Below are 16,961 nucleotides of genomic sequence, written 5' to 3'. Positions count from 1 at the left end.
GGGAGCAGCCGCGCCACCTCGAGCCGCCGCGGCCGGCGGGCCCCCAGCGAGCGCCCCGCGTCTCCCCACCGAAAGTTTGACGCCCAGCGGGAAAGGGCGAAGGTGGGGCTGGAGCGGGACGGCGCACGGGGGACCACTTTGCGCCCCCCACCCCCACGGCCCGCGCGCCTTCTGCGCCGCCACCTCTGTCCGATCCCTGCCTCTGGGAGATCGGCTGGGGTCAGATTCCCGCCCCGTCGTTCGCCAAGCAGCCGGGCTGAGCTCCAAAGGAGGCAGCGCCAGAGGAGTGGCTAATCCCCCCGGGCGCACGGAGAGGGAGCGCTGATCGTCCGCTCGACGGGCCGCCCGAGCTTGGCGCGCGTGTGTGTGTGTGTGTGTGTGCGCGAGCGCGCGTGTGTTTTCTTCTTTGCTCTTCTTTCTCGCCTCGCCGGCTCAAGTCCTTTTGGCGTGTGAGCGGCAACTTTGTTCGCTGGCCGCGCGCGGAGGGAGAGGCGGATTGGCGGCGGCACGCTGGAGGAGCGGCCAAAGCAGCCTCCGGTTTCCCCCCCGGCGACCCCGCTGCGCGAGGGGGGCGGGTGGATCGGACTGAAGTTACTGCTCCCGCCGAGAGTCCCAAGCGAAGGAAGCGGCGGCTTCCTTGGACTCTACTCTCGCTCCGTACGGTGAGTAACTAATCGCGCTCCGCTGTGGAATCCCTTTGCGCGCCTGCCTGCCTGCCAAAACTGGGCGATTCGCAAGCAGAGAGCCGGTAAACTTTCCGAGGAGGGTCTCCCCACTTCTCTCTCTCCCTCCCTCACCCCCCCCTCTTCCCAAAGCTCAGAGCCGGAAGAATCTGACAAGCTGGAAGCTGCTCTGGGAAAGAAACTTATCCGCTTGCAAGCAACAGACACACGAAATCCCATCGGAGGTTGGGACTCTTCCATCTCGCTGGCCGGCCTCCTTCCTCCTCTTCCTCTCCCCCCCCCCACCCCGTAAATGTCAAGGCGAAGTGGACCTGTTTTTTGGGATCCGTCTGCGCAGCGGGGTGGAGGGATGGAAAGGTGATCATCCGGTCCCCCTGGATGCACTGCTGAGGCTTGCAGAGATCTGCTAAAAATTCAAAAGGGGGAGGTGGTGGAGAGAAAGAGGCGTCTGGCTTGGGTTTGCAACATGCTATATACATATTGCAAACCCATATAAATCTCCGTTGGCATCTCGACTCTCATCGCTACTTTTATAATTGTTAGCATCTTCGGATGTCTATGGAAATCTCCGCAGGAGGCGGAATTATTGCAGAATTATTGTGATTTTATTACATTTCGTCCTCTTCCCCCCCCCTCGCCGTAACCAATTAAGAGATTTTTAGAAGGGGGGGGGAGGAAATCAAATTTAGATAGAAATAGAAACTGCGCCCTCTACCGTTCATCTGGGCTCTTCCACTGGGAAGGCAAATCCGATTTGCAATCCCGTTACCCTTGCAAGAAGGAGGAAGTGTGCTAGCGGGGATTTCAAAGGCTTTGTTTGCAGGAGCGGGCAGCTGACCTGCTGTTAGGGCAGACCGAGTATTTCTAATGGGAGAAACAGGCGTCTTTTCTTCCAAGGCAATGAAACTGTACTAGCTGGCCGTGTATCCTCTTGATGCATTGTTCTCCTACCGGAGTGTCTGCAACTCTGGAGCATCTGATTAAATTCATATGGAAACCTTGAGTCGGTTACCTCCCAGAGATGGACAATCCTTTGAATAGCTTAGCACTTTGCTTTTAGCTCCTGTGACGACAGCGGTGGATTTAAAGAAAGGAGAGATCTCACTTTTATCGGCAGTAATAAAAAGGATGACCCTCAACCAAAACTGTTAAAAAAGGAATGGCAGGTGATAAGGACATCCGTTTGCCAAGCGAGAGAACGAATTGAAAAATCTTGCATGGAACTGAGCCGGAGCTGCTAAAAGTGCGTCATTCATCCTGAATCTTGAATAGCTTTCCGTTATATGAATAAAGATTTTTCTGCAGGGAGGGGGAACACAATCTGATTCAAAAGACAGTAACAAAAGACTGGGAAGGATAGCGTTAACCCCAATGTATCAATTATTCGTATCAGAAATGACAAGCGCTTTCTCTCAATCGGTCAGATATAAGGGGACAAAAATGAGTTCATTCCCCAACTAACAAAAGCATCCAATGATAGTGAACTATGATGAAAATGTGTATTCAATAGATACAACTCATAAAGTTTGTATACCTAACTCTCATTGCCTTAAAAGAAAAGGTACTGGCCTTAGATGGAGAGGTACTCTACTTCCCATAATACACTTTCTTTCTTTGTTCATATTCCTATTTTCCAAGTATAAGAAAATAGAGGAGTGAATGAATAATTGGTGCAGAACCTGGGGCAATTAACACAGGTGATTTTCTTTCCTTCTTTGGGGAGCTGTTTGGAAAGGAAAATTCATGCTACAATTCCTATACCCCTTTACCTGTGAGCAACCCCCGTTGGACTCAGGGGGCTTACTGCTGAGTAGGTATGTAGAGGGTTGCACTGTGAAATATCTCTTACAGTTACTCTAGAAATAAGTTCCTGGAAATAAGTCATTTGCAGCATTAGATAAATACAGCCCATACCTTTCTGTCTGAAAAAGAGTTTTAGGGAAGTCAACAGCTTGCTGCATTTACTTTAACAAGAAAGCTGGCTTCGCAGAAGGTATCATTTGAACCTTTGGGGATGCTGTCTGAAATATTTCTGCAGCAGAATTCACGATAAGAGATAGATAATCAGAAGTTACACCGAAATCTTGCCCAGGAGTGCCCTCAGATTCACGATTCAGGCTGCAGAAATTTGTTTGCAAAACTAGGTTTCTTTCTTTCTTTAGCTTCTCAGCAGTCCATTCTTTGCAGAAATTTAATATACCATAAGTATTGAAATTCAGTAGGAAAATGTTCAGGAACAACACGGAACAATCTCATGCAGAGAGTTACTCATGGGCAAGCCTGTTAATTGGAATGGGGCTTACACACATGCACAAGAATGCTGTCAGAGTTTGTGGTTGGTTTCTAGCAACTTTCCTTATATTGTGCAGGGACCAATTCTTTGCCTAAGAATCTGAGTGGTAATTTCAATGCTGTGCCTAATGGTTGCAAGAGAAGTACATTTCTATAGAAACAACTTAAAGAAGGAGAGATGCTTTGTCAAGTTATGGGGGCTATTACAGTACGTGCTTCTAACAGTTCCTGGTAATATTTCCTTCAAATGAAAACATGTGATTCATTTTTACTCTATTTTGAACATTGGTGATCTCATGCAAGTTGCAACATTGCTGTACTATGTTTTCCATATACTGCTGTAGGAGAGAGAAACCTGAAACATTTTACAATGGTTCTCAGTTTCTTTCAGGATGCTTGTTTTTCATGATAAATCTTCCTCCTTTGCTACAGGTTAGAATTCCAATATTCCCTGCACCTTCTTGCAGGGAACCTATCTGACTTTTCCCATAGTTAAAATTACATATTTCGATAGATTCTTCACCATCAAAACCCTGTTGGAGTTTTTTTCTCTCTGTTTCCCCAGAATGGATTTTACCAGTACTCAAGCCTGAGGACATAAATATATACCCTATTTTTCATATGGTCCTATTTTCGCTTGTTCAGCAAACTAATTTAGCATTTATGAAAAGCAGTGGATTGGCTTAAATGCAGAGATTTCGCATAGAGCAGGTTTCCAGAGTGGCGGGGCACAGTGAAAAATTGGTATTTGCCACCTCTGATCCGCATCTGAGGAAGTAAAGTATAAACCTCATTACATATGTGCTCCTGTGCAGCTTGCAAAGTTGACTGAATTTAGCATACAGTGGGTTAGTTTTAAATGCGGAGACTGTGTATATCCTAGCAGATCAGATTTCTTGAGTGATGGGGGGCAAAGTGGGAAATGGGGTTTATAGTTGCACATTCTGAGATGTGTTTATAGTAATACTGAATCCTTTTAAGAAAACATGACCAAAATATGCCGCAAAGCCTTTAAAAAGAAAACCTGTAGAGAACAGCATAGAATACATTTCCTAAATTCCCATTCCCCAATCTGCTTTATCAAAAGTGTGCGTGTGTGTAAAATAAAGGCAAAATTCTAAATTCAGTTTAATTTGCATGTGACAATATAATAAAGACATAAATACGCTCACCTAAAATGTGTAACAGTGAGACTTATTTCCAGGTAAATGTGCCCAGGGTTGGTATTTGGGCTTTTATTTTTAAAATTCAGGTCTACGAGTAGAGGCAATGCTTACCTGAAGGGTCCTCCTGACAGAGCACCCCATCAGCTTCCTGGTGACAATTTTTTTATAATGAGAAGATGATTCTTGCAGGTGTGGGAGGAGGGAGCTGTTCACAATGGCCCACTACAAGAAGCTACATTAGCCAGCAAACGCTAATACAAATTGGCAGTTGTCTTTTATCATAATTAACTACAGCTGGGACCCACATTTTGGGGATCAGATTTGGTGTGCATGATAATGAATATCATGTGTGAGGCTGGGAAACCTAAAAAGAAATTGCTGTTCAGGAAGCTTTTTATATAGTTGTGTTTAGAGCTTGACAAAGAAAGGTTAAAAGTGTGTGTTCGGGTATAAGCTGTGTGTGTCTTGGTGTGCATTTTTTTTAAAGTCTCTCAAGAAACCCCAACAGTTTTACTCATCAGGTTTTTGTTCTTTGACTCCTTGAGTGTGTGTGTGTGTTGGGGTGCCTGCTGTTTTTCCCAGGTTGTGGGGGATAGGGCACATGTGGAATATTCAAGGGTTAAAAAACCTTAGGGGTGATGAGCTATCAGTAACAAAGGACAGCTCCAGCAAGCCATGTGTCATGGCTCTATTGAATATAGTTAGCATAATCCATTTCCCGTTAGCCCCCATTTCACGTACCCTCAGTGGGTTGCAGTCACCTTTCCATGAGTCAGTGAAGACGTCAGTTTCTGTATGTGAGATTCCATGGATCAATTCAGTTTAACACAGCAGATTGCATGATCAGATGGTAAGCAGAGGTTATAAAGTGAAAGGATTTTTTAAAAAGAAGCACCTGTCAGTTATTAACACTTTGCCATTAACAATTGGCAGTGATGGATCAAATATGAAGTGGGGAGGGAATCCCGGGAAAAGATCCTTCTTTACATTATCCTCATCCTTCAAAGCTCCTTACCACTGCAGATGGTAATGTTCAGAAAGTCTGTGAACCTAGGAACACCCAATTTGAAATCATACTTGATCGTAATGATTTCCACCGAAATGTGTTTAGGATCAGAGTGGTAGTTTCAAAGTTCATTTATAGATTGAAAAGTTTACTTCATTGTACCCTTGGGTTACTAAGATCTGGATCTCATGAGTGACTCTCCCCCAACCCACAAATATGAGCCACATGATGCTGTTACCAAAAACTCAGATGCCCCTTAGCATATGATCTTTAGTCAATATCTTCCCCAGTGCCATTGAGAGCTCATTAATAATGAGATACTGCCGACTAGCTAAGCTATACTGCGTTAGCTCTTGCCAAAGCATGACATTTTTAATACATTAATAATATGTCTGAAATGTAATGGAAAACTATTAATCACATACTGGACAGGTGCCAGAAATTTAAGCTATAATTGGCTGCTTCTTGTCAAGCATGCCAGTTGCATGTTCTGGCATCTGTCTGATACTCAAATCACCTGCACAATCGCCTCCACTTTCCCCTTGTCAGCACACTGAATTCGATCAATGCTATAGTCTATAATTCCATGTAATGACCATCATCATGACTCTAACTTGCTTTAACAAGAATTCATTATGCAGGGAAAAGGGTATAGCGTAGTGAACAGAAACGTCATGGCCAGGGTTGCATTTAGTCTCAGTCTTCTTCATTCTTCATTATACTTTGCGTCTGTCTACATCCCGATGAAAATGAAGACAGAAATAAAGAAAGAGGAAGAGAAAGAAGGAAAGAACATCTCTAGTTGTTTTAGACATAAGCTGTTTAAATACACACCTGCTTAGGCATAAGCCGTACTGAAGAAAATAGGGCTTATTTCCACCATCACATTTTATAGAAACACAGCTATTCATCTTTTCATTGTTAATTATTTGTAGCTTTGTTGATAACCAGACATGTGATACCTTTGTCAAATTATACAAGAATGGGAATAACTTCTTTTGGTAAACATGTCTAAATGATGATGATTATTTTTAAAATAATAATAATCAAGTGTTATTTCTAAAATGTGCATTTTGGATGAGGCAATAGAAGAAACCGTAAAGCAGTCTTTTGGAATTAATCCAACATTGATTCTAAATTACCAAATTAATACTTAGAGTGTTTTTTTATTTTTTATTTTTTTGTTTTTTGGAGAATTGGATGAAGAAAAGCACATATAAAGTGATGAGAGATCTTGGATGAAATGGTGTGATTTTTAAAAAGTATATTCAGATTTTGTTTTAAAAAATGCTTCTAAGTTTGTGACAAATTTTAAATTTGGGGTTTGAATATTGAGCAGCTCATTGCTGAAAGCAAATGCAAGTAGCCATCACACTTCCTAACACAATGCATTGCATGTAACAGCTGTATGATACCATTTTATGAAATGAATATAATAGGAAATTGCACTTGCGTCCATAAGGCAATTATTGTAATTTGCTATGGAAACACAATGCAACCATCTGTTGGCGCTGCATAGTGTCTGTAGTTACGTTCAGTTTCAAGACGGTGCCTTATTTGAATAGAAGGAACTTGTTTATAAAATTGCTTTGAGGACCAGTTTCTCTGTCTTCTTGAAAGTAGGTGCATTGGAAGGAGCTGTAATACTGTGGGTGTCACCTTTTTTATAAAGGTGGCATCATAGAAATAATATATAACTAGCTAGAAGGTGAAATTCAAAACTAAAGGGGGGAAAGACAGAGGTAATCAGGCTTATGAAAGCACAAAACAGCATCCATATGTTTACTTATCAAAACTGATGTGGGATGAAATTCTCACCCTCCTACAGTGGACAAATTCAATAGGTTCTCCCACCATGGAGAAGATCGTGCTATACCTGCCTGACCTCTAGCTGTAAAAGATGAGGAGCCTGTCAGAAAAAAAGAGGTGATAGCCTTAATTGAGCACTAACATGGTCTAAGATTCAAACTTAGACTTTTAACAGTTAAGAAAGAGCCCTGAGACTGGATGGACAAATGTGGTTTCTCCCACATTTCACATGTTTTTAATCTAGAGTTCTTTCCATCCTGAATATTTAAAAAATGTGCAAATTTTGATAAATTCTTATCAAAAAATGAAGTGAAATGAAATTCTCAACCATCCTGCCCCCAACCTTGTTGTTCACATTGTGTCATTCAAGAAAAACAGAATGACGTCTTGAGATGCTTTTGTCTACATATTGTTTTTAGGATTGTGGCCTAAACCAAGGATGGGCCACCTCTGTAGTATCAGGAGCAACACTATTCTCCAGGTATTAGATTGTGTGTCAGAGCAACTTGATTCATTCATAAAAGCCCAGGCTCTGTAATACAGTAAGCACCATCTAGAATTGAATGCCTCACAGTTTTTTGAACTCAAGAATAGCATTTTTTACAAATATATACTTTCAGTGTGCTGCATACCAAAAGAGAGGTGTCACAATGAAGTGTGGAATATCTCTATTTTGTAGAGCTTGAAAACTTTTTTCTCCCTTCATGCCTGTGAAGAAAACTGTGGGTTAGCCTTTTATCACAAGTTAACTAAAATCTTGTTGAGCACCAGGGGTCAGAAAAAGAAAAGGCTTTGAGGGTCGGTTTGCACCTGAGTGCTCTAAGGTGGCCATTCCTGGAACATAGATGGCTTGTAAATTTGACAACAGGTCTGTGCGAGGTTTGGTTGTTGCTGCTTTTTAAAAAATATGTGTCTTTAAAAACTACAAAATGGTATTTTACATCCTGCTCCAGTGAACAGGGAGGAGGTTTGAGAGGATAGTTTCTGTTACAGAAATTGACACATAAAAGGCCATTAAAATAATAATAATAAAAAAAGAAAAATACAGAAAGCCTGTATAAAGGGGAATTATTATTCTAAGCTGCAAATGAGCCAACTGTTATCTTTGTCATTAAACACAATTAAACAAAAGAAGCAGAGCTCTTCCAATACTAATGAGAAAAAATCCAAAGAGAGAGGAGGGTGCTCATAATATCTCTCTTACTAAGCTAACAAAAGCTGAGACATGTACTAGACATTTTGAGCTCTCGGAGGTCCTCTTTCCAAGAGATGAAAAGCACACAAGTTGTTGTCAGTCTTTTGTCACTGTAATAAAAGATCCACCACCTTTGGTGGGTTGGGGTTTATATCCCCTATCTGATTATGAAATATGAGAACTGTTTAAGTACTGTTGCTTGCTTTATTGCCCAAATGGATATAAAGTCTTTGAAACAAACAAACAGAAAAAGAAGAAACACATCCCAGAACTCACAGAAAACTATATATATTGTGTGTCTTTGTTAGAGAGGAGTTAAATGCCTCATGTCAAAATAATTTTGGCAATGAGTGATTCTAGTCATTTGTTCATCCCAGCAAAGCACCTCCAGTAAAGGTTATCCAGATTATTCCAATTTACCTTATATTGTATCAAGGCTCTCAAATGTCAACATATCATATATTTTCTAATGCATTGATCCTTGGACAATAACTCTTACTTTTGTTGTTTCTAAAAGGGTGCTGGTGCCAGAAGAAAAAGGATGATTGATGGCGGACAGGCTGTAGACGCTCATCGTTGTGCTCCACCAACTGATTTATCAGTTTGGCTGACCATTCCTCATGAGTCGGGAAAGAGGAGGATCGCTCAGGATTATTGACAGCACCGCTGAGGACTGGCAACATTGTTAAATCAGCAGCAGCATTTGGACATTATTTACATATGCGATAAAAAAAAATCCTGATAACACAGTGGAAGGCAAGATTGATTTGAACCACATCTCTTTGACATGCTAGCTTCCACCAAAGTTTCCAACTTTAAAAAACAACCAACCACTGTAATCTAACGCTTCTCCTCTGGAACACATCTTACAATAACTTCAGCTTTTCCGGTGTACATATATGTATAATATACACTGCACTTAGATCTCTACGGTTGTAGCCAGCAAGGCACCTGTAAAGGATTTAGAGATGTATTTGTCAAGGTTCTTGTCGCTCCATGCCCTTTGGGTTACCGTGTCTTCGGTGATACAGCACTATCCTTCAGTGTGGGGACATTATGATGTGTGTAAAACCCAGATTTATACCGATGAAGGGAAGTTTTGGGATTACACAGCCTGTCAGCCAGAAGCCATAGATATGATGAAATATGTGAAAGTAAACCTGGATCCACCTAATATAACATGTGGAAATCCACCGGAGACCTTCTGCGGAACGGTAAGGCAAGAAAAAAAAAGCACTGAATGCTATATTATGAGATAGAATGCAGATCCCTCAGCAAGAGAAAAATGAATATCCTTTGCTTCAGCCTTGTGGATCAAGGCCAAGATTTTAAGCTTAGGGAAAAAGCTTCATGACATATATTGTAGGTCTGAAAAGCTTCTAGCAGATAGGAAGCATGAAAGCTTTTTAAACTGAAGAGTGGAGATAAATAGTCATTCAATGCTGTCCTTGTTTAGGTCCAGTTGAAATCAATGGCAGAACTTTAATGCTGTCTGTCTATGAAGGATGCATCATTCGACAAATGCAGCATTTGGGGTGGATGTTTGTCTGGGTTCAACTCTAGCTTTGGCTCAAAATACAAAGAAGGTTGATAGATTTGATTGTGTGTTCTGATTTGTCAACCTCGTAAGGTGGTGCAGAAATGATCCTTGAATTCCGTACTGTGCCTGGAAACTTTTCTCATACAGATAATAGGTTCTGCAAATATGTATTTCTGAGGAAGATATCTCAACACCTCTTGCAGTCTAGCAGTCATGTTTTTCAGAGCTGTTTTCAGAGTAACATTTATTTATTTTTGTTCTAAAGGCATTCAGTACATTCATGTGTTGTTGTTTCTTTCTTTTCTGTAACTGAATGAACCCAAAGTAGGTCCACTTAAGTTCAAGAGTAATATGTGTACATCTCCTTATGCAACAGATAATCTGATGATGTAAAATGGCAGCGGGCAAAAATGTTGGCATAATCTGTATGTGAGGTCTATCACGTGACACCCCAACAATTCATCTGGGCTCATAGATAATATCAAAATATTTGATGGCAGCATTGCCTTAAAGCAATCTTTTCCCCTGGGGGTGCTATTAAAGTTCAAGGAGGCTCTCTGAGGCTGCATTCCAGCGGTGGATATGGCCAAAGGGAAAAGGGCTGGAACCAAGAATACCAACATATTGAAGCATAATGCTCATACTTAGGGTGACCATATGAAAAGGAGGACAGGGCTCCTGTATCTGTAACAGTTTTATTGAAAAGGAAATTTCAGCGGGTGACATTTGTATATATGGGGAACCTGGTGAAATTTCCTCTTCATCACAACAGTTAAAGCTGCAGTTAAAAGAGGTGCCCTGCCCTCTTTTAAAGCTGGTCACTCTAGTATAGCTCCTGCACCTTTAACTGTTGTGATGAAGAGGGATTTTCACCAGGTTCCCCATATATACAAATGACAGCTGCTGAAATTCCCTTTTCTATGCAACTGTTAAACATACAGGAGCCCTGTCCTCCTTTTCATATGGTCACCCTACTCATACTGCCCGTAACTTTACCTCAGCAGAAGGACTTCAGCTTCTTAGAATGGAGAAGAAAAACAGGCAAAAGCTAGGAAACCACCCAAAAAATGGCAGCTGACAAAAGAGGGTGTGGCTAGGAAAGGAGACGCAGCCATCTGCTGAACCATAGGGATAGATTTGGCCCTCAGGCAGGCGAGATTTGGCCTGAAGTTAAAGGCTCAGAAACAAGAGCCAAAGGCTTGGAAACCAGAAGTGAAGGGGGGGGGGGATTTTTTTTCATCCAGCTCTCACTGTTTTAAGCTTGTTCCACAATTTAGGTGCAGTTGACACTTCAACGGTGCTTTAGCAAATGAATATATACCTTTATACATTCCATGCATCTACAGTATTTAGATCAGCCACAAGCAGACACCTTGGAAATAGGTTTGTAGGTAGACCTTGGTGTTGTACACTTCCGGGTTAAACCTGTGTACTGAGGACAAAAGTAGAAGAAAGAGGCCGAATATACAACGAAATGGAATCAGTGGCTGATTACTCGATTACTCACAAAATGTTGAATATTGTGCATTCTGTCTCGACTTGTACACTTGTGCTGACACTGGAGCAGCCCACTTAGCCCCATTGATATGAATAAGAGCTGTCCAAGAAAGCTGCGGTAAACAGCTCTCATTATTTTCAGTCCGATTTGTGCAGGTGACCATCCGAGTGGTTTGCGCTCATAATTCTTATAAAAGATTGTCTATCTGTGATATACAAGTGCCTAGATCATAGCATATGATTTTGAAATACGAAGTGATTTTTTTTCAAATAGAGCTCTGCCAGTTACATGGGTAGGATTTGCATGTCTGGAGAAGTTCTAGTTTTGCATGCCAAAGGTCCCAGAGTCTATCCCTGGCGTTTCCAGGTACGTCTGGGAATGGCCTACCTGAAACCCTAAAGAAGCTTGTTCAGTTAATATAGACAATTCTGAGCAAGATGGTCTGGCTCAGTACATGGCAGCTTCCTGTGTACTGTTTGCTTTAGTGGAGTGGAATATGATTCAGTTTTCAGGAAGATTTTATACCTGCACTTCTAAAAATGTTTTCATGCTGATGATGAAAGACGAGCATTGAAGCTTTCTAAGATTAATTCAAACTGAGGGCATGTCTAGACCAGTGTTTATCCCAGGGATCATCCCAGGGTCATCTATGCGTGTCCACATGACGCACATGAGATCCCAGGAGCGGGGAGGGATGATCCCTCCATTTCCCCGGGATAATTGGGACCACTTATAGACTGATTTTTCCCGTGGTCTCGGGATCATCCCGAGACTGCGGGAGGTGTGTGGGTGCCCATCCCACCTCCTCGTGAGAAAATGTGAGGAGGCAGGAACCTGGCATGGGGCACAGAGCTCTTCAGGTGCTCTGTGCCTGTCGGGGGGAGCGTTTTATTTTAAACTTACTTTTTTGTTGGAGTGCACGTGCACTCATCTTCTGTTAAAAAAAGAAAATGGCAGGCGCGACATCCCTCCTTTCTCCCGGGATGTCACGCTCGCATATGGACAAAGGGGAGGACCTCGCAAGCAGAATATCATGAGATCCTCCCCCCTTCCTCCCCTGGTCTAGACATGCCCTGAGTGTTCTTCAAATCAGACAGCTTACATATGATAGGTTTTCCTTCCCCCACCCCCTTTAGAATACAGTTGGCAACTGATTGGACTTTTTACAGGTCTGATTCTTTGTCAGGGCTCTAGTACCTGAGGCCTCAAAGAGTAGAAGGGTATCGTGTAACCTGTTTTCAACTCATAGGAATGAACTCCTAGGTATGTAATATAAAATATTCTGAAACCACCTGCAACTTTTTGATTCTCATGGCTGCCTGTTCAAATCTTGGTGGATTTGCTACAGAGTAAGCGGGTTGTGCAAATTGTGGCCTTGAGTTTGTTGTTTCGGTTTCTTCCTGTGTATGAGGAAGATATCGGAGGAGTGCATTAATCAAAGACTGCAAATCTGCTTGAAAGGACGAACGGTGGCTCAGAAGGAACAAAGAGGAGATGATTCCTATCCCATAGGCTAGCTAGAAAAACAACATGCATACAAGATGCATAAACATCATTTGTATGGATTGCATGACAGCCCCTGAGTTGATAGTGTCCCTTCTCTTCTCATTCTTCCTCACTACATTCGTGATTTTACCTTGGTTGGTAAAGCCTGTGAACCAAATTTGCTCTGATTTAGGTCCCAATTCCACCCTTTGGGATTCCCCAGAAGGCCAGGCCCCTTCCCCTCGCCCCTGTCCCCGGATGTGAATTGATCAATGGTTTCCTGGCTTTTGCACTTTCCTTTCCTTTTCTAAAATAGGGTGACCATATGAAAAGGAGGACAGGGCTCCTGTATCTTTAATAATTCTATTGAAAAGGAAATTTCAGCAGGTGTCATTTGTATATATGGGGAACCTGGTGAAATTACCTTTCATCTCAACATTTAAAGCTGCAGGTGCCCTGCCCTCCTTTAAATCTGGTCACTCTAGTAGAGCTCCTGCAGCTTTAACTGTTGTGATGAAGATGGAATTTCACCAGGTTCTCCATATATACAAATGACACCTGCTGAAAATTCCCTTTTCTATGCAACTGTTAAAGATACAGAAGCCCTGTCCTCCTTTTCATATGGTCACCCTATCTAAAAGGTTGAAATGTCTCTCGTACTGCTTAGTTGTAGAAGCTAAAATATGCCAGTATTTTGCTCCTGCCCCTTTCACCTTTGGCCTTGCCCACCACTGGCATGTGCCCCCCGAGGGCATCTATGAAATTGAACTTAGCCCTCAGGTAGGGGAATGGTTCAGAGAATATTGAGATCAGCATGGAGAGGCGACTTGCACACTGTCCACCAATCAATCTGCTGACTGAGCCGCTGATATAAAAAGCTGGAGGCTTCTTGGGTAGAATGCTACCCCAGATCGACCAAATAAACAACAGAAGGTAACATTATTTAATCAGAAATGTTCATAAATTTTCACATGTAGATCTGCACTGAGGAGGAGGAGCCAGCCCCATGATTGGATCTATGTCGCTGACATTTCCATCTGTTTTTCAGAAGAGGGCTAAAGTTACAAATAGTTAATTACATGTTTATGTTTGTTAGTTTTTAGCTCTTGAATATAGATAAAGGCTCTTAGTCAAATAGTCATTTGTATGCATGCAGCACCAGGTAAAATTACCTTTCATCGCAACATTTAAAGCTGCAGGAGCCCTGCTCTCTTTTGTATCTCGTCATTCTAGTATAGCTCCTGCAGCTTGAACTTTCGTGATGAAGAGAGAACTTCACCAGGTGCTGCATGTACACAAATGACACTTGCTGAAATTCCCTTTTCAATACAACTGTTAAAGATACAGGAGCCCTGTCCTCCTTTCCATATGGTCACCCTACTCAATGGAGCTGGTGATGGCTTTGAATATCGAGTTGTGCAGGGAACGAAACATTTTGTGGTTTGGCTTCTGTGACAGAAGGGTTGAGCAGATCGTCTTTCGATTTTGCTGTTATTCTGTTTTCTTGTGATTTTAGTTTGGAGGACATCTAAAATTAATTGTGAAATTGCTGCTTGCATATTTTATTGTAGGGTTCAAATTGCTGATTTTCCCCGTACCTCACCACTTTAACAAGTTTTCAGTAAGGAAGAGTTCTTATGTGTTTTCATTAGAATACTGGGCAAAAGAGATCAGTTATTTAACAGCTATTCACTGCTATTTAATCAGTGCCACTGTTATTAGATCAATACACGCTTGTGCACATCTGCACCAGTTAAATAAATCATATAGCAAAAAGGAATCTTGATGTCCTTCCATAATTGTGTCAAGGTTCCTTTTTCTCCAGTGTTTCAGTCAATACACCTCTGTGCTTTTTGTGCATTGGTAGCCTGTAAGGGTGGGGCGGAGGATGCAAACTGAAAACAAGAGCAAGCTGCACATGCACAGAGATCTGATGAAGTCCAAAATAGAACCACTCCACAAACAAGTTCAGGTAATTCAAAATCCTCACAATCCCAGGCAAAATTTGGAATCGGGGGGATCTTGTCCATATCCTTACTTGGGGCCTGTACCTATGTGATATATTTTTATGCAGGGGGAAGGCAACCTGGGCAGGATCGACACTACTGCTTTAAAACGGTTTATAACAGTCGTGACAACTGTTGGGGCCCAGGACACACTCCACATACAGTTTTCAAACCGTTTTCAAAGTGTCCTATCCTGCTTGGTGTGGATCTGGCCCCAGTGCCTTCCAGTTTTTTTGGACTGCACCTTCCATAGGGTGACCAAATGAAAAGGAGGGCAGGGCTCCTGCCTCTTTGACTGTTGTGATGATGAGGGAATTTCACCAGCATACAAATGGCACCTGCTGAAATTCCCTTGGTTAATGGTTTAATTTGTTTTTAGCTGTGTATATTTATTGTTTTATACTATATGCTTTTATCTATACGCCGCCCTGAGATCCTAGTGATATAGGGCAGTATACAAATGTAAAAAATAAATAAATGAATGAATAAATAAATGTGGTATAAGTATTCCCAGAAGTAATGGTAGCTGAGCTCTGCCACAGTCTTCTTTCATGTGAGAATGGGGAAAGAGTTAGTAAGGTCATTTTCTGGGCTGATATGTTTCTCATCTGAGTTGCTGGCTGGGGTAAGGTAGGGTGATCATATTGAAAGTTGGACAGGGCTCCTGTATATTTAATAGTTGAATAGAAAAGGGAGATTCAGCAGATGTCATTTGTAGGCATGCAGCACCTGGTGAAATTTCCTCTTCATCACAACAGTTAAAGTTGCAGGAGCCTTGGCCTCTTGTCTACATACAAAAGAGGGCAGGACTCCTGCGGCTTTAACTGTTGTGATGAAGAAGGAATTTCACCAGGTGCTGCATGAATAGAAATGAAACCTGCTTGATCTCCCTTTTCTATTCAACTGTTAAAGTTACAGGAGCACTGTCCTCCTTTTCATATGGTCACCCTACCTTCCACAACGGCTGACTATTGGCCATGCTGGCTGGGGCTGATGGGAGTTGCAGTCCAAACCATCTGAAAGGCACCAGGTTGCCTATCCCTAGTATTTGTGCTTACGTCACTTTTTCATCCATTTTTTGTTCATTTGTTTCCAGAATTTGAGTGGGTAGCTTTCCAAAGGGGTGTTGCTCGAACTGGGGAGGGAGTATGCAGAAAGAAGGGGGCAGAAGTATTCCTTGAAAGAAGCCAGTATTTACTTGAGTTTTTTGAAGATGGCTGGAGATCATGGCAATGCAAAAGAGAAGATTTGTTCTTAGGACTTAGGCAGACATTATAGATGACACAGCCTAGTGGAACATCTGAGTGGCTTAAAAATGGTAACATTATCTTGGAATTATTTGCTGCCAATTTCCTCCCCTCCTCCTGGAGAGGTTATGAAGAAGGCTTGAAGGAGCCTACAGATGGAGGAAGTCGCCTATGTTTGTACAATTTATGGAGCAGAAGTGCTGATGACAGCGGAAAAGCGAGCCGTTGAGTGCCACTATGGATTTCCTAGCCAATCAAAACTAAATTAAGAAACAAAGATTATTAAAAAGTCTTCTGTGCATGTAATTCTGGCATAATGTTATGAGTTGGACCTTCAATGTTTTCCTTAGAGATTTTCAGCATCATTAATACAGCATGCCTTTCATTACAAGGAAGCTCGCATTGCTAAAAAAAAAAAAAATTAGGGAAAGAAAGGGCTCTCTGGAGTAGTTAGCAGTGCCATGATTATGTTTACTGAAATAATTAAACCATCGGATTCTATTCATCAGACTAGTTTGTAAGGCAAAATGCAAAATGAAAATGGGGTTTCGTGTGGAAATGCCCTAATAATATATGCATGGATACTTCGGGACAACAAATCAATACAGCACTGCGGCAGCAATATCAAGAACAAATCTGCTTTGGAAGGTTGCTAGCTGGTAATTTATCATGAAGGAGAAAATAACCAATTCAGATTGCATAGCTCCGGTTTTCCTCATGAAACCTTTTAAAAGTGTGAGCTTTTCTCCTTCCTTCCTTCCATGATAAAAGGTGATTTTGCCGAATAGCTTTTCATTTTTATTTTATTTTTTAATGAAAGAAGGTTATTTGACCTCTAAGCACTGTGTTAGCTTCCGTTGTGGCTGGTTTTATTGGGGTTGTATTTTGATGTTCCCGGTTTTTATGAAACCTTTTTTTAAGTATTTGGAGAAGCAGCATAGGAATGAATAAAATAACACTGTTTTAATAAGACTGGTTCTCACACTTAGCAACCATGGATGTGAGATAAGATATGATGGGGGTGGTACACAAAT

General features: G+C 41.8%; 1 protein-coding gene across 1 annotated transcript in view; it reads left to right on the top strand.

Annotated features, from left to right (window-relative positions):
* The first annotated feature begins 625 nt into the window (after positions 1 to 625).
* NTNG1 (netrin G1) overlaps positions 626 to 16,961 on the top strand; it is a 299,231-nt gene continuing 282,895 nt past the window's right edge. Inside the window, exons 1-2 of the mRNA XM_063135534.1 lie at positions 626 to 662; positions 8,669 to 9,365. Coding sequence (XP_062991604.1) covers positions 9,120 to 9,365 — 246 coding nt within the window. The 5' untranslated portion in view covers positions 626 to 662; positions 8,669 to 9,119. The remainder of the gene's footprint in view (positions 663 to 8,668; positions 9,366 to 16,961) is intronic.

This window comes from Elgaria multicarinata, chromosome 1 (genome assembly GCF_023053635.1).
Source record: "Elgaria multicarinata webbii isolate HBS135686 ecotype San Diego chromosome 1, rElgMul1.1.pri, whole genome shotgun sequence".
Classification (NCBI taxonomy): domain Eukaryota; kingdom Metazoa; phylum Chordata; class Lepidosauria; order Squamata; family Anguidae; genus Elgaria; species Elgaria multicarinata.
Note: the sequence above shows the minus strand (reverse complement) of the source record. Positions and strands in the feature narration are given on the sequence as shown.